Raw genomic sequence first — 18,007 nt, forward strand, 5'->3', positions numbered from 1 at the left:
AAAAGTCAGTCCAAAATTATGGCTAAGATGGGGCCAATCTTTTAGAATGAAAAAAAGAAATAAAAAGAAATGAAGGACTAACACAGATATCAATATGGCAGTGTGACTCAGAAAATCTGTGAAGTTACTTTCACTGTTAGTGTCTTTTTTTTTCCCTCCCTCAAATCCCCCAACTTCTTGTCTCATCCACCTGTCATGTGGCTGGCACTGTAAACATATTTAGATGTCAGATTACCATTGAAGTACTTTAATGCTGTTAAAAATGTGCATCAGTTTCTCTGTGACAGAAATAATGTCTTCCTACAGCTCCCAAATGTGAGTAGAAACTTCTGGATAATACTTCTATGCAGATACGCAGCTATATTAGAAATAATATGGAGTGTTTACAATATGATTTCTTTTAGTTACACAGCATGCTGCAAGGTTTCTCTTAATAGATTTCTTAAAAATAACCATTTGCAAAACTATTAAAAATAACCATTTAAAAGAAATTAAAAATAACCATTTACAATTCCTTTGTAAATGTGTTATTACTAATGGACAAAACTGTGTTCAGTTTTAGTTATGCAGTATTGCTTGCCAGAGTTGTAAAATAAAGAAATTCTCCCAGGTTTTTTATCAAGTATCTTTCCTATCTTCTGTTGAAATTAGATTTGTGGACATTGATATATATTTATTGAGAACATTTCTTTTTTTTCTTTTTCTCCTGGTACATTTCCAGAGCTCTAGCATGCAGTGGAGGTTTTATAGTCAGCATGCAGTCTAGCAGATGTCATTCCATTTGCCTAAGCCCTGCTGACATTTGGAGTTGTGGATTAATTGAGCTACAGAATGAAATTTAATTAAAATTAAATACAGATTTGGCCATTGTATCTGTTCATTTTTTACACTCTGGTGTGTACATTTACAGTCAGTGCCATAGTTTATTTGTTTAATCAGGATGCTATGTGGGAGAAGCTGCACTTTATTTTAAACTGAAATCATGGCAGATGCCAAGTGGAGCATAATTCATGTAATTTCATGTGATAACTGCCATGTAGATGATGGCATTGATACACCTCAGAACAACCTGAAGGATGCAGATTCTTCTGTTTGTGAAGTTATTGAAATGGAAAAGACCATGTAAGATGTGGAGTTTCATTTGTATTTTTGAAGTAAAGATTTTCTTAAAGCTGATGTTTTAAGTTAGCTTATGAAAAAATACATTCAAAAGAAAAAATTACTGAAGGGCAATTTATTTCTCTCATGAAGTTCCATTGTCAGAATCTGTTTAGTCTTAAGATAGATTTGTGATGGAGATGACAACAGAAGGCATTAAAAATGCCAATACTTCATACTGATTTTTTTTTATTAATAGTTGAGTAAGTATATATGTGGAAAGCAATAATACAAGGCAAATACTAGGTAATGTGGAAGTAACACTGGAGGGAATATTTATGGATTTTTTTTCTTTATGTATTTAATTTAGATCTGTCTGGAAACACTTCTGCTCCTGTATGTAGGTAGCACTAATTTTAAATATTCTGACTCAATCTAAATTGGATGAATCAAGCAGATACAGTAGATGGTACTAATAACTCTCCATGTATTAAAATAAAGAAGACATTTGTAGATGCCATCCTTAATATTGCATAATAAGTGACACATTACTACTGTGAAACCTGAGACCTAGATGATCTCATTTGTAGTTTACTGAATGAACAGACTTTTTAAAAACTGAGTCTGTTTATTCAACTTCGTCTTTGATTAATACAGTGAAGAATGTCCTGGTGTAGCAGGCATTCATGTCAGTTGACATGTTGAAATATCTCTGAATATTCGCTCAGACGTTGAGATTAGCCCAGCTGGTCAGAGTATTGTGCTAATAATGCAATGGCAGTGGGTTCGATCCCTCTACAGACCATTCACTTAATAGATGGATTTAATGATCTTCATGGGTCTATTCTAACTCAGAATGTTCTATGATTCAGCTTGCTACAACTTTTGGCTCTCAGCTTCCTATAAAGAGAGGAAGCATCTATATATTCACTAGGTAATGAAGGATTTCTCTTCCATGAACTTTTCCATTCTCCACCTGAGTGCACATAAACTCTTAGCATCTTCAGCAATGGATAACTTTACTGCATTTTCCATGAAGCAATTTTTTTTGATTTTGATGTGATGCTGTTCTCTGTGCTTGAGGCTCACCAGCTTTTAAGTTGCAAAGTTGATAGTTGTATGGATTCCTTCTCTCTAATTCCACACTACTAGATTTTGTGGACTTCTTTTATATCCTGTTCTGACATCTCTTTTCCAGCCTTAACTGTTCCCATCTATTTTCATACCTAGTTCAATTCTACTTTTCAATCTTTTTTTCCTGTAAGGTAGAGAGATGCAATGAGAAATGTGTACGGTATTCAACACATGAACAGCCATGAATTAATAACCATTGCTTAGTATATTACTATTATTTTCCTGCTTAACACAAATGCTTGAACCCAAGACTGTTTTTTTTAAATTTTGTTTGAGGTTTGAATTTGTTTGGTTTCCCCACCATTTTTAGTCCTTACTGAACACACATTTTCCCAGACCAATTTAAGGCTTTGAGATTTCATGCATGACTGGTAATAATGTACTCAGAGCCCATCATTTTACCAGTACAGTAAGGATTGAGATTCCTGTCCATATAACATCATGTCTGTTGAATTTCACCTACAACCCTGATGCTCAGGAGTTCAATCATAAGGGTCTTCTTGATATTTGCATATCACTTCTTGACTCTATCACTTGTTGAATCATCCATAAACTTTCCCATTTGACTCACCCTCTCCTCAGCAACCATGAGTAAGTTAAGCATTTGGGTCCTTGTGGAATTTCTGTGGCATGCACCATGCAAACTGAGTCCTCTGCTTCAGCCAGATGTATCTGTGTTGCAGCTCTTTCTTTTCCACCATGATTGGTTTCTTTACAAGGCTTTGGTGAAAGACTCAGAAATTTTGAAAATTGGAGAAGACTATATTGAACAGACCTCCTTTACAAGCTTAATCATTGATAAATTTTTCACAAACTATTTCCACTTACCAGGGGTGGGCTGACTCTTACCTGGTATATACAATTTATCCATCTGTGCACAGGTTCTGTTCTTTATTATAGTATCCACTAACTGGATGTAGTCTTGAGATTTACCTGTTTGCAGGTATTTCCTGGAATACATTTCAAAGATGAGTGGCACATCTACTGCTCTCCAGTCCTTAATTAAGTAGGCTTTAAGTGGTAGGTTGTACCACTAGTGGTACAATTAGTGGTTCAGCTGATCAGTTCACCTTTTAAACAGATAGTGTTTGGTACTGGAATTTTGCTACTCTGTTTTTTTATTATTCATCTATTTCTCACATAATTTTTCTGAGTGGCATTTATTTTGAGAAATTTTCCATTGAGACATTTATTAAGAAAACTGCAAGTGTAGGAACTTCTGAAGTTTTCCACATCTTGTTCAGAAGCAAGAAACTACCACCACAAACAACAAAATCTGCAAAAAACCCATGACACTGGCACACTAATATTCTTCTAGCCATGTGAAAATTCAAGCAGAAAGCTTCCTCCTGATTATGTTTGAAAACCTATTATGCTATTGTAAAATTTTGATGTCAGCATGGGTTGTTACTCAAACTCTCTCCTGGACTAGCTCCCTGGGTTTTTGTAACTAACCACAGTTTAGGATACTATTTTCAACTTCCAAAATGATCCCTTCTTTCTTTTAGGAACTTCCTTTCCCCTCCTGTTTAATTTTTTTCAGTTCTTCTTGGTATATCAGTGCTCTGAAATGACCATTTGCTTTCTGTCTCCCACAAGATGCCCCTTGCCTTTGCACTGACTTTAGGGATTTAATGCTGCTTCTCTCAGGTGTACAAAGCTTTCTGTCTTCATATGTAGCAGAGCTAATGTTGCTGAAGTTGGGTGCAGTTTTTTGAGGGAAGGCACAATTGTGTGAATTTGCCCAAAAAGGTTTAAATCCAGTGTATTGTAGCTGCTGTTACAGACTGGATTTTTGGCATTTCAAATCAAGTCTGTTGTTCCAAACAGATTAAAACTAAAACAAAGGTTGTTTCTTCTCTTACAGGCCACTAAACAGGCTGCTCCATCAATCAATTGCTGATCAGGTCTACAAATCCAGTTATATCATCAGGTCACAAAATTATATTTTTCTAATCCACATACAAGATAGGAGACAACCATGTCTCCCAGAATCACAGTGTCCTTGCTGTCTGCTCTCCCCTGGCATATCACACAGCATGTCAGAGTTGTGGTCAGACAGTCAGCGACGTCATTCCAATATGAAGTTGTTCCCATTTTGATCACGAACATGGCTGCAGTCCAGACCAAATATGTTTGGTCCCAGCTAAACCAAATTCTTAGCAATCCTCCAAAACTCTCTATTTGCAATATCCATAAAAATAGATTTATTGTGAATATATGTGCCATATAACATTGCTTTCCTCTTCTCACTTGTAATCACCTCAAGTTTGATTTCTTTTGCTGTTCCTATTTCTATCTTACTGCTAATTAACAGAGTAACAGTTAGGAACATGGCACTTTACAGACACAAAGAGACTTACAGTATCATTCATAAAGTGACATACAAATAATTGAGTTCTTAAGTGCTTTTGAAAACACATTAAAAGGGCTTAAATGTGATCTTCTTATACATGTGGCAAAAAGGGGATTAGCCAAGGGGTTAATGCACTACTGATCCCATTATTATGTGCAGATGCATCTTCATAGCACACGAATTAGGATCAAAGAAAAGTAGCCGTGTGGAAGGAGGCATAGGTTTTTGGACTCAAAGCTGAGAGAGAGGGGAGAAGTAAAGGCACTTTACGCTGAAGGTTAGGAGAACCAGCAAAACACTAACTTGGAGGGGGCCATTGGAGTGGAAAACGTTCATCCCTGTCTGCAAAAATGTGGTCAGTGGGGCATATTGCTCCATAAGAGTCCCCTTATATTGAGTTGTATACTAAAATTAGTGCTTTTTTTGACTGTAGGCATGGAAAAGAAAGATTTTTTTCTGATCATATAAATTACATGTGTCAGAAAGTGGTTGCAGTTTGGATGAAAACCAGTGAAATAACAAGTATCATTAGAGGATGCTGAACTAAATAAGGGTGGGCTCTCACTTGAAAATGAAGACACTTTTTTTTGTAGGGGATAGAAAGATTTTTAACCTAAATTCGAAGATGATGACTGTCGTAGTTGCGGGGGAGGTGAATTTTTTCCAGGGGGATGTGGGCAGTCCAATCAGTGATCAGCTTTTCTGCTGGCACCTGGATTGGTCACTCAGAAGTTTAGACACGCCTCTGAGGACACAAAGAGTTAAAAGCAGGACCCCAAGGAGGTTCGGCCTCTTTTCAGATCCCGGTTTCAGCAGAGAGACGTGTCAGGCCTCCGTCCCCTGCCCAGCCACGAGGCTGGGTGGGGGAGGGGAAACACGTGGTCGGCTCAGGTAAGCCGGAGCTCCGGGGGGGAGAAGAAGAGAGGGGACAGGACTGAAACTGAGCTGCCCCGTCCAGGATGGAGGGGTGGAAAACTGTGGAAGTGCCTTCTGTGTGTGCTCACCCCCCCCCCCCCCCCCAAACTCCGGGAGAAGGTGCCCAGCCACGTGGGAGCTGCCGAGCCTGGGAGTGCCTGAGCCTGCACCCTGCCGAGAAAAAACTGTTAACCCTTGCTTGGCAAAAAGAAACTTTTCTTAGACATTGATTCTCATGACTGGTGATTTTGGAAATAAGGAAAAAGAAGCGGCGTAGGACCGAGATGATAAAGCATGAGTAGAAGGAACCCGATAGAAGAATGAGAGGAGTAGCCTTCTGAGCTGGACTTCTCTTGCATAATGTCAGACATGGACTGAACTTAAGTCTCTTTTGAACATAAACTGCATTTTGGGTAGATGCAGCTGCCCCTTGCTTTTGCTACAGTGACTGGCACTTGAAGAGTGGAGCGAGCAGAGAAGAGAGGGGGAGGGTGAGGTGGCGCCCTCTGCCCTCAGGGCAGACCTGCTCCTAGAACCCCGGCCCCTGGGTAAAAAGGGGAGAGCTCGGCATGCAGCATCCTTAAAAAGCCCTGTATGCAGTTTTGGCCTATGAGACAGCGGTGAGAGCGCTGGACATAGGAAAAAGAGAGTGTCACCCTGGCAGACTTCTCCGGGCGGTGCCACGGGTGACATGGGAACACATAAGGAGTAGACCTGTGTGTTCTGGAGAACAGTCTGTGGTGCCAGAGAGACTCCTCTCTCCCTTGCTGAACTGAAGATTGGTTTGTTTGTTTTTGAGTGGTGATTGTTTGATCTAAAACTCAAAAGTTTGGTCTGTGAAGAGTAATGTGTGGGGGATAGAAACTGGGAGAAGAGAAAAAATGTCCTGGGAAGTTTTTATTTCTGTCTCTGTGTGTGTTTAAGAGTTTTTCTGTTGCTGTTCTTATGTAATGTAATAAAGTTTTGGTGTTTTTTTGTTTTCAAGATTTAAGCCTGCTCTGCTCTGTTCCTGATCACATCCCACAGGAGTTGTTAGAGAAAAAACATATATTCATGGGTGCATTAACATCTGGCCAGTACCAACCCATGACAATGACATTCAGGATGATGTAGTAAGGGGGCAAATGGAGAGAAGACACAAAAGAAAATAGACAAGGGTTGATGTTTGTTGGAGGCCATGGTCAGAATTCAGTGCTGTGACTGAGAGGAATAACAGAGGAATCATACTGAAAGTAATAAAATTCTAAATTAGAGGCATAGCTGTGAAAGAAGGAATGAAAGACATAAAGAGACAAAAGGTTACAGGTTCGGATACAGGTACCAGAAAAGAGCATTCAGTAGTAGAAGGCAGTCATGGCAGCAGAGGTGGGAAAGATTCTATAGAACAATAAGCAGATTGCAGTACTGAGGATAAGAGTAGGAGGAATACAGTAGCTGTATTGGGAGGGTTGTTATGCACAAGTTATATCACTTAAGAGATGCAAGAACACACAATGGAAATACTCTGGAAGTTTTTTCAACTGTCAGAAGGATGTGGCTCCTGAACCACCACGGCAAAGAGCCTGCATTCAGCAAGAGCCACTGTGATGTGGGGTTTTATGTCATTGAAGGGAAACATTAAAGGGCAATCTGATTCTATGGGAAGCATCTCTCTGTGTATAAAGAGAATGGTTCTTTGAAATCCCCAGCACAATAGCCCTATGAAATGCATTTTTGATTTTAAATTACAGCTGTTTTATTCATGCAGTATCTATTATTTTTAAATTTTACTGATCTATTATTGTCAGTTGTCTTACAATCTTGACCTTCATGATAACTACTCATTGATTTTCTTTTTAAAGTTTTAAACTGATTGTCAGTTGGAGTCATTGTGTATCTTTTCATTCATCTATTCAGGATAGCCCAAAAATCTGCATTTACAATTGATAGTCCAAAAATCTGCATTTACAACTATCAGTGCATCACAGGCTTGAAAGATATGAGATTATTAATTTTGCAATCTACATATTTTTTAACTCTAAGAAATAGAGTTCTCAGCTAATATGAAAAATAGACAGTAATTCTTTGTGGATCCATTATTAGTGAAACTAATCTCTCATCTTTCTTCATTGCATGCTTGCAAATATGAATATTATTTAAACAAGCTGTTCATCTGAAAGTCAAACTAATTTTAGTGCCTGTTATTGATGCTGGCAACTTTCATGTGTATATATATATACCTCTATATGGATATTATTCAGTGTGAAAGTGTCATTGTCCTGTTTTAGACTTTGATTCATGGTCCTCCTGGAAGTACACAGATGGACTTTCACATTAAGAATTGGAAATTATGAAAATGTGAGACAAAAAATGTCTTACTATCAATTCCATTAGAAATTGATAATCTACATGTATTATACTCCTTTATCTAAGTTATCCAGAGTCCAGTAACTCTGACATTTGCTGGAGAAATTTCTTGATGGGGTTCTCTACTTCACATTATTTAGGTTTGCCCCTAGATTATTTATTAGGGAGAAGAAATTTGTGCTGTCATTCAAAACTGGAGATTTTAAGTGAAGCCAACAAATGCTAAGTTTACATAAAGTATTACATCAAATTTAATGTAAACTTGTTCCTTTTTGAGGTTGTGGATGGTCTAGAACAACTAGAACATAGACATGACATGAACATCATCTAGAACATACAGTCAGAACATCTACTCCTGTCCTGGAGTAGCTATTCTATAAATAGAAGTAATTTTATTTGCTTGTTTTGAAAATTATATAGGGTCAGAATACAGAAAATTTAATTTTAGAACAATGTCCTAAAAGCATGTGATTGCCCCAGCAGTCTTGGATATACTTCTGTTTTAATAGATTTTGTCAGGTGTATGCTATCGGAACATTCTTCTGCTGTATCATTCCAGATTGTGCTCTTCAGCTTTAAAAGTTGCATGTTATCAGAATAGTTTCCCTCAGTCTTAGGAACTGCTACTATATTTATATACTATATATACTATATTTTTATTTTCTTTTTTTGTTGTTGTTCTTTAGTGTAGCATCTTATAATTCAGAAACTATATTGAGAAACTGACAGGATTTTGGTTTTTGTTTGAGTTTAAAATACTCTAGTAAGTATTTTAGTTTGGTAATTTCTGTTCATCAGGCAGAATATTTCAGAGAAAGGAAAGAAAATATGTGAGAAATGCCATTCTTGATTGCATTTGAAAAGGAGATGCTTCATGGAGTTAGTATGACACACAGTATGGGTGTATTCCTTGACTGCAGACTGGCTTTAAAACACTATGCTCCAGCCATGGTCAGCTGTGCATTACAGGTGCTTTGGGGATGGACTTCTTAATGATGTAAAGAGTATTGCAAGATTCAGGCATTCTTAAATTCTATTAAGTAGTCAAAAGGCATAGCTTTATAATAAACACATGCATTATCATCACCTGTGCTGTAAATTATAAACTGATGACTGTGTATGGACCAGGTGAAGAAAATGAATAGGACTGTAGCAGCATTCCTGCCAGAATCCTTGAACATAAAAATCTGGTACTGTTTTTTTATTGACTTACAGAGTACTAACTGTCTTTTTGAACAAGCTGTGCCACATGCCTGTTATCTCACTATCCTGAGGTTTCAGTGTATATCATTCTGGCCGTTTGGGAGGTTTTAGGAAATTTTTGGTTGTTTGGGGTTTTTTTCAGGAATGCTAAGCAATTGTTTATAGGACATGTTTGTTTCCATTAAGAAAATTATCAGTTGACATGCTTGCATAAAAAAGAAAGGATAATGAAGATATAACTTGGAATTTCTAACATCCCCCAAAAATGTTGGCTGAGTAATTTGTTTTAAGCAAAGTTGTGTTCTGAAATATCATAAGGACAATAAAAAAACATTCACGGTTTGAGTCATGAATTTATCTAAAGATACTGTTAATTAAGGTTTTTGTCTCCTTTTGCTTGTGTAATTGCTTTTAAATCTGTGGATGTATATAAGTCACATTTTGCTGATAGCTGAATGTTTTACTTTTAAGAAGAATGAAAGTTCTTCTTCAGTAAGAACAAACTATCAGAGACTTGAGAATTAGTTATGGACGCAAGTAATGCCGCCTCTTCTAGGTGTTACATACGGATCAGGTAGTTCCATCTGTCCCCTTTTTCCTTTAAATGATGTCTTCTGAATGAAATAGAAAAAGAGTAGCCTTGTCTGTCTTCAACTCCTCCTTCAGAAAATGGTTTGAGTAATTGAACTTTTTGTTTGTAGTGTTATAGATGTGCTATTCTGCAGACTTTACTATGGTTCAATAAGCATGCAGCATCCCCAAGAAAATTATATGGGAAGGATGGGGCAATGCATGTTCATTCATGTGGACCCATTGACATGGAACCATTTCTAGATTTTTGTCTCACAGAGGGATTGATTGGTTTCCTCCAGCTGTGGCTGTTACAGATTGCAGGATAGCAAAATAATACAGGGAATATTATACATGAGGTACCTTGGGTACAAGGAACTTACAGTCTGGACCTCCTCACAGTCTAATTTTCCTTGCTGAAGCAGCGTAAATTAGCCCACATGAGCTTGTGCTGCTGAAAGTGCTTCTGGTATCCAAGTTAGCTCATCTAAAAATAGCTTTAGAAATTCTCTATTCTTTGCAAGCTGCTGTGTGGGTCTGCATTTATTGTCTGGTGATGGCTGGAGCATGCATGGAACTAAAGTCATTAAAGATCAGAAGATCCTCTGCCTGTCAGTAGTTTTAAACACTGGTCTAAATGGTCAAGGTAAAATGTAGGTAAATGTAAACTTAATCTCTCTCTCAAATATAAGATATATGAATTTATTAAATATAATATCTTTTTTGATTTTAAAATGTTTATTTACTGATCGTAAAATAAATGTCAAATTAATATTATTTAAAACAAGTATTTACAATGACACTTGGCTTTCCTATGCTGATTCTTTAGTAGATAACTTTTACACATTACTTTGTGCTGAAATTAGAAGTCTTATTTTCATCTGAATTGTCTCCATCTGACATCTGTTTATTGAAAGGATCAGTAAAAAAATCCCAGACCCAACAAGATGTAAACAACTCTTTGTCTGCTAGTCTAATACATTGATATATATTTCATATATATTGTATTTTTATTTAAAATGTGATTCATTTTTAATAGAAAAGAGGTACCAAATCTATGTGTTATTTTAATGTTAGATGTAAAATTACAATTTAGAGTATAGAAACTGGAGTTTTTCACAGTGATAGAATAAGAAATGTTTTCCAGTGCAGTATGGCAGCTTTCTAAAATCCATATTGCGTTATTTTCCATTACTTTCTTTGAAATATCTTCCTGAAATCATCCAGTGTTCTATTAAACTGTAAATCAGTCTGTAGATACTGAAATCAGTCTGTAGATACTGATACTTATCAGTCTGTATATACTTAAAGTATACTTAAATAGTATACTTTGTTTTGTTAAAATTGTGACATAATTAAAGCAAGAATACTACAAGCCTCCCTCCATTTAAGAAGAGTGATTAGAGAAAGCTATCGTGAATATCACATTTACTTCACCTTTCCACTTATCCACCTTTTGGATATTTTGTTTCTAGAAGTGAAAGTGTTTTGGTGATGTATGATGTACTGTCCTGAGTAATTCCTACCCTGAAAAGAACACAGGCAAACTATTTTAGAAAGTTTTTGAACCTCTCTAACTCTCTGCAGGTATGAAGACTTGCTGTGTTTCTGAGCTATAGCAAGGAGATTTTTCTAAAATGCTCTTCATTGTAGAACTTGTTTTATATAAGAAACATAGCTAAAAACCTAATTTCTTTTCTCCTTTCTGTACTGCAATCGACAAAGTGTGATTAATAATAGATTTAAATTTGCTAAGTGCATTTACTCCTTTGTGCCATCATAAAGAGAATCTATTACTGTAAAATTGAGGCTTAGTTCCAAATTGCACCATTATGAAGTTTTCTTCCAGCAATGTTTTGTCTCTAATATACTTCCCTCATTGTAATTCTATTGCAAACCTGATGTCTAGCATCAAGTCTCACAATAATTATTTTAAATTGCTACTAGGAACAGTAGTCCTGGTGGGATATATTACTACCATTCTAAGAAGACGAATTTCAATGCACTTGTAACCATATTATAGTGTGTTATGAAAAGAAGAAAATCTTTGATTTGTAGTAGGCAAGCAGAAATAGAATACTGCAAAATTATCTTTATCAACTTCTTTTATCAACTTCTTCATGTTGCACTTTAGAACATGACTAAATTAAATTAGATTTATACTATCAAATTACATTAGTAATTAATTATATATTAAAATTTATGAAAACAGTCACTATATAGTGATTTTAAGTAAAATTTAGCAATGAGATAGGTGGAGCTTTAGAAATGGAATTGTTATCCTGAAATTACTACTAAACTCAAAGCTTGGAAGTCTCTTGAGCTTTTGTCTAGAATAAATAAAAAATAAAAAAGAAATGTGAATGAAACAACCACACTGTAAGCATTCATTTTAAAATGACAGAAGCCATCGAGTTCTGTAGCTGTACTTCATAATAAAATCACAGAGTAGCTCCTAAATTTATATCAGTTAGCCTGGAAACTCTAAGACAGATATTCACCAGGTTGTTTTTTTAAAAAAATTAGCACCCAGATGATGCAATGCAAATTAATTTAAGCACTTTCTGTAACTTTATTATATTTTGCAGTTCTAGAAGTAAGTGCTTATGCTGTAATTAAATTATATGAATAATTATTTACACATCAAAATTCAGTATCATTGATAGTGCATATAAATCTGTAGTATCTAAACCTAAAATGAATCCTTATACAACAGCACTCAGATAATGACTAAAATTTTTCAATTTTCAACTTCTCCAGTTTCATATTTAGAAAATTCAGAACTCAGTGTAGTATAAGAACATCCAAATAACCTCCCCAGGCAAACAAGAGAATAAGACAAACCTGTATATTTATGTCTTGTGCAGCACTACTCGTAGTGACTTCATCCATAGACACAACTATAAAAAATGCACCACACTTTCTTGTTTTGGGAAAAATAATGCCTGGTGAGTGGAAAAAATTATAACAAAAATAAAGTACCTTGAGTCTAATGGACTGGTTTGTTTGACTGCTCACACCCTCTTACTAAACATTTAACAAAGCCTTTCCCCCATCCCATTTCTGAACTGCAATATTTTCTTTAAATTTAGAAAACAATCTAGAGTCCAAAAGGGGTTTTTTCTGAGTATGTGGCATGGAAAAAATGGTACCTTCTAACTGCCAATTAATTTTCAATTTCCACTATTGATTAAAAACAGTGATATAAAGAACTAGAAATAGTTTTAGATAGTCTTTACAAGATATTTTCTTATTATTTTTTCCACTCAATTTAATTGCTTGAATCCTACACTCCTAAGTGTGTTTAAAGTACAACACTTCTGTTTTTGCGTTTTTTCAAATTTCTGTTTTATATATACATATATAATATGAGTGGATGTATGCAAGCTCACAGTTACCGTTCCCAGTTGCCCAAGTTACTCATACACTTTGAAACAGTTAAAAAATGAGACTGTAATGTAACTGTGTATTTTATCATTGTCACAAATTTTATAGAAAAAGGTTAAATATATGGAACTCTGCAAATTCGAGCACCTATTTCCAGTGACCAAATTCTCACATTTGGCCTTTCTTACCATCTCATGTGGTAAGACCATACTTGTGTGGAGCAGAATATAATTTGTTAAATTTGTTAAAAGAGAGTTCAGATCCTCATAGGAGGTGGCTTCTCATCCAATATAAAGTAAAGCAAAGATCTGTGTGGGATCAAGGCTGAAATACTTAGCACCTTGTAGAGCTGATGCGAGGAACTGAGAAGCAAATTACCAGAAAGTACATTCCTGCCACTTGCTCTATTACAAATTGCCATTGCTGCCATTGCTCCATTAAAAATAAATACATAATTTTGCTTTTGTTTGCTGAATGTACTTTTATTTGTTTAGAGGAAATAGAGAATGAATGCAAATGAGTGTCATAAATGCAGGTGTCACACACCCCCAGCAGTATGTCACAGTCCATTACAAATAGACAACTTTTCATTAAATGTGGAAATAGTTCATTATTCATATTCTACCTCTCTTTATCTGCTTGAACTCTTTATAGAAGCATTTGAGATGGAAAACTTATACACAATCCTTCTAAAAGTTCTTCAGAAATGGTGACTTGGACCAACTTTGCCATAAGTCAAAGAAACTAGTAGAATGCTGTATTTCCCTCCTACCAATTCTACAGCCATAAATCACATTAATCCAGTCACCACCCATTTAAGTGTATCTTTCCAATTAACAGTGCTTGTCCCAGACTGAAAAGGCCAGAGACTGGAGTAGTACCATTATTGCCTTTGCTCAGGTGTTTCAGTCTCTTGATGGTGAAGCACTACAAGCCACAGTTTGAGCTTACTTTTAGGAAACATTTTGACACATTACTATGTTAAAATTGATTATTGTACAGTGTAATTTTTTCCCTTAAATTGGTTTCAGTGTACAGAGATTACTATACAGATGTACATTATTAGAAATGGTACAAAAGTGAAGAATATTTTTATTTTTGACTGGACTGAATGTATAGTGTGCCTGTGAGCTTGCTGCTAGGCAAAAGTCAGGCTAGGAACCTCAGATATTTTCCAATAAATAGAAGGCTGCCATAGGAATATACCTAAATGAGGTATATTCCACAGAACTTTTCTGTATTCCACAGAGGCTGATGGAGAGATATAAACAGAATTTAATCCAAGCCCCTCTGAGTGTTAATACAGTAAAACCAAAGATGGTCCTAAAAATTCTCTTAAGTGCTAAATAAAAAATTCTGTCAGAGTAAGACCATGACGTCACCTCTTGGGACTGACAACATCCTTCAGCTAAAATATGAAGTGAGCCTTAATGAGAAATTGAAATCAGCTCAGAATTTTTTAGTAATTCTTGCCTCTTGGAACATAGGAAGAAAATTTTTCATTTGCTATTTCAGGAAGGAAAGCAAGAATATGTGCTGTTGAAAAATTTTAATAATACTTAACTTACCAACACTAGATGGCAAGAGACATATTCTATTTAATATTAAGAAAGTACTATGTGAATTTACCAATATGTGTATCATCTTCAGATTTCAAGAGTGTTGAATGGATTATTATCCAGAGCTAGATAAATTTGAATTCCACAGAGCTGAAATCCTGAAAATTAGCTGCATGATGTATGAACTAAATAATAGTGTTCCTGACACAGGAAAAAGTGATGGAAATTAAACATGTAGTTATGCACACTGTGTCTGCACAATGTGCTGCATTGCACTGCATGTGTTAGAATTTCTTCTCAGTTCTTTTTTTAATCTTTTATTCATACCATTGCAGGTGATGAAAAATTTATATCTTGAGTCTGGCATTGAAATTAAATGCAAAATGAAAACAGAAGCAGTTTATACTGACAGCTTAAATGTCTTTATCTAGCATACGGTTGCACTACAAAAATCTCTGTGTGACTTTTAAAATCTCCCATGTGCAAAAATGCAAACATTGCACAATATAGGATAAAGTTAGGACTCTCAGTATATTAACAGAAAAGTTTTCATTCATTATTATTATTATTCCCTCTAAGTTTTCAGAATTGCTCCAGAATATCAGATTAATGTGAATACAGTTCCCCACAGAGCCTAGCTACTGACACTGTTATGTGACATAGAGAAAACAACTGGGTCTTGCATTACATTTTATGAATTTCCATACTTGCCACATTATGAATTCAATGAAAGCAATACATCTTGTACTTGCCTATTGCAGGAATAAAAGGTTAATTATTCAAGTGGATAAGTTCCTGAATTATGATGATGTAACTGATGCTGTAAGAGCAGGATTAGTAAGAATCATACATATATGTTTGAAGTCACAATCCATATAATATACCCTTAGAAAAATATAAAGTAGCATTTTTTAAAAAGCAGTTTTTATGGTAGCAAATTTAGTGATAAATTGCTATAATTAAAATGCTGTTTTGAGTCATTCGATCACTTCTTGCTATGTATACCTGCAATTATTTTTTTTTGGGGGGGGGGGGGCGTTTCTTATTGTTTCAATTGTTTATGTAATGTCAGGTCACTAAGTATCATTTTAGAAGTAGAGTTAATATCAGGAAAATATTTACTGTATACTTTTGTAAGTCATACATTATTATGCATCATTAGATTGAATTCCTAGGAAAAAATACTTACTTTTTAAATGTTTCAATGACTGAAATGTGGAATGTACAGTAATAATAGCCACATAGACTACTAACTGTGAACTACCACTTCATATGTAGATGCCTCTTCTCCAGTGCTTGCCAGTTTTACATCCAGTTTCTTATTGGTGACTTTTTGCAATGCCTTATATAAATGTTGGTGTGTGTAATTATGCAGATAATTTTATACAATATTAATTGTGCTAAGAATGTATTTGAAGTCTTTTTAATTCAGTAATTCATTTGCATTTTAATGATTCTAACAGCATAAGGTTACAGAGTAAAATTGAAACATCTTGTTGACTGCTACTGCAGCGCGAAAAGAGTTGAAGATCTTATTTTGTGCTATTAAATGTCATTAACAAAATTTACATTTAAAAACATTGGAGAACACACATTTGTGAGTTAAAAAAATCAGCTGCAATATGTCTTACAGTCCACTATATAACAAAAGGATATTTTAAATATTTTGGGTATCACTGATATCTGTGATATAATTGATATAATTGATATAATTGCTGATTTTTGTATGCTCACTATGAGGATTCAGCACTTGAGCAGATAATTCTGGAAGTGGTAGTGGACTGAATATATCAAATACACTTGAGGAAAGAGTCTGAGGTACCTTTCAGTGTGAGGAAGGAATGTGACAAACAATTACTTTTTTATTTTTTAATCAAATCTCTTAAAAAACATAAAATACAGTCTAGTGGATTTTATACTGCAGGAGTCAATGTTCCAGCTACAGGGAATAAGATATTCTGTTGATCTGTACCAACAGATTTTAAGCTAACTATGTAATGTTTCTTTCATTTCTTTTATCATATACAGATTTAATATCAGCATGAATAAATCTAAATTGTTTGCTACTTTTTCCCTAATTCTTGAAGCAATGTAAAAGCCTGGAGAGGTTTGAAGTGACAGCATTACAAGCAGTCTTTTGCATACATGGCCTTTAGGGATGAGTGGCTACCTTGCATCTAATAAATAAGAAAGTGAATTCATTGAATAATGAATTAAGTGGCATAAGTTGTGATAACAAGGAGCAAACCTAACTTCATATGATTGGTATTTGCTTAGTGGAGGTTTATCTGAGAGGGCTGCTGCTTCACCAAGGGATATTGAGAAAAGGCTAATTCACAGAACACAGCCTAAAATGATCTTTAAAAGATCGTAAATATAGCATTTTTTCTCGTTTGCTGAGCTTCTTTGTGAGTTTCAAGCAAACCCATTGTCTCCACCAGGGGATACCTGGGATTGATTTAGGCCACTGTGTTTTGTTTACAATAAAAATTCCTAGTCAGTTTTACTTGGGTCACCAACATTTAAATAGAAGAGTCTAATTGGTTGATCCATATTAGGGTCATCAGCTTGTTACAGAATAATAGCTTGCAGTTCCCCACTTGCACAGTCCTGAACCAAATTAAATTATTAATCTACTTCTTGCTTCAATGTAGCTTCCCAGGGATCACTAACCTGCCATACTGAATAAAGCAGAACTACTGCTTTACATTTTCATTATGATGAGTTATATTTTAAATTGCAAATACATTGCCATTTAGTTCACACAGAGTATCATATTTGATATCTTGAATTTCATGAAGCATTTAGTACTTATGTTTATTTTGTTAATTCCAGTTATTAAATGGACCTGGGAGCTCATGTGCATACAGTTAATATAAATAAACTTTTGAAACAGGCAGAATCTGAGAGTTCAAAAGAACTGAAAGGAAAAAGTTTGTTTTCTTCAAACGATATTTTTCAAATTGAGAAGGATTTTACGTATTGAAATTATCTCAAAATTAATTCACAATTAACATGTGTCTTTGTAGTGGCAGTAAGGAAGCAAATCTCTTACTTTTTCTGCCATTGTATGGTAATTTTGTGTTATTTAATTTAGTCAAAGATGAGGTGCATCCTGTGTCAGAGTACACTTAAACAGATTATTACTGTGTAACAACTGTGTGTTCTCAAATAAAACTTGCATTTTTTCTTTTAACAGTTACACTTTATAATTCATATAGAGCAACACCTGAGATAAATCAGATTCTACATTATTGTTCAGTCTGTCCTGTTGAGAAAGATTATAATTAGAATTATACTTAGTGAAATAAGGGCAGGAAATATCCAACTATGGGCTGTTTTATTATTTTTAAATTAAATTTTAATGGATGCCTAGTTCCAGTACCCAGCAAATTAAATAGTTTTGGCACTAGTTCCTGTTGCTTTTTAAAGATATAGA

The 18,007-nt window shown here is 35.1% G+C and overlaps 1 protein-coding gene across 2 annotated transcripts in view; it reads left to right on the forward strand.

The window, feature by feature from the left end:
• KIAA0825 (KIAA0825 ortholog) overlaps positions 1–18,007 on the forward strand; it is a 245,789-nt gene that overhangs the window by 171,073 nt on the left and 56,709 nt on the right. Inside the window, exon 20 of one of the 2 annotated variants that reach the window (XM_063421904.1) lies at positions 4,100–6,509. The exons of the other annotated variant lie outside the window; for it this stretch is intronic. Within the exon in view, the coding sequence (XP_063277974.1) occupies positions 4,100–4,334 (235 nt within the window). The 3' untranslated portion in view covers positions 4,335–6,509. Of the gene's footprint in view, positions 1–4,099; positions 6,510–18,007 lie in introns of those variants that run through there. 2 annotated transcript variants of the gene reach the window in all.

This window comes from Prinia subflava, chromosome Z (genome assembly GCF_021018805.1).
Source record: "Prinia subflava isolate CZ2003 ecotype Zambia chromosome Z, Cam_Psub_1.2, whole genome shotgun sequence".
Lineage (NCBI taxonomy): Eukaryota > Metazoa > Chordata > Aves > Passeriformes > Cisticolidae > Prinia > Prinia subflava.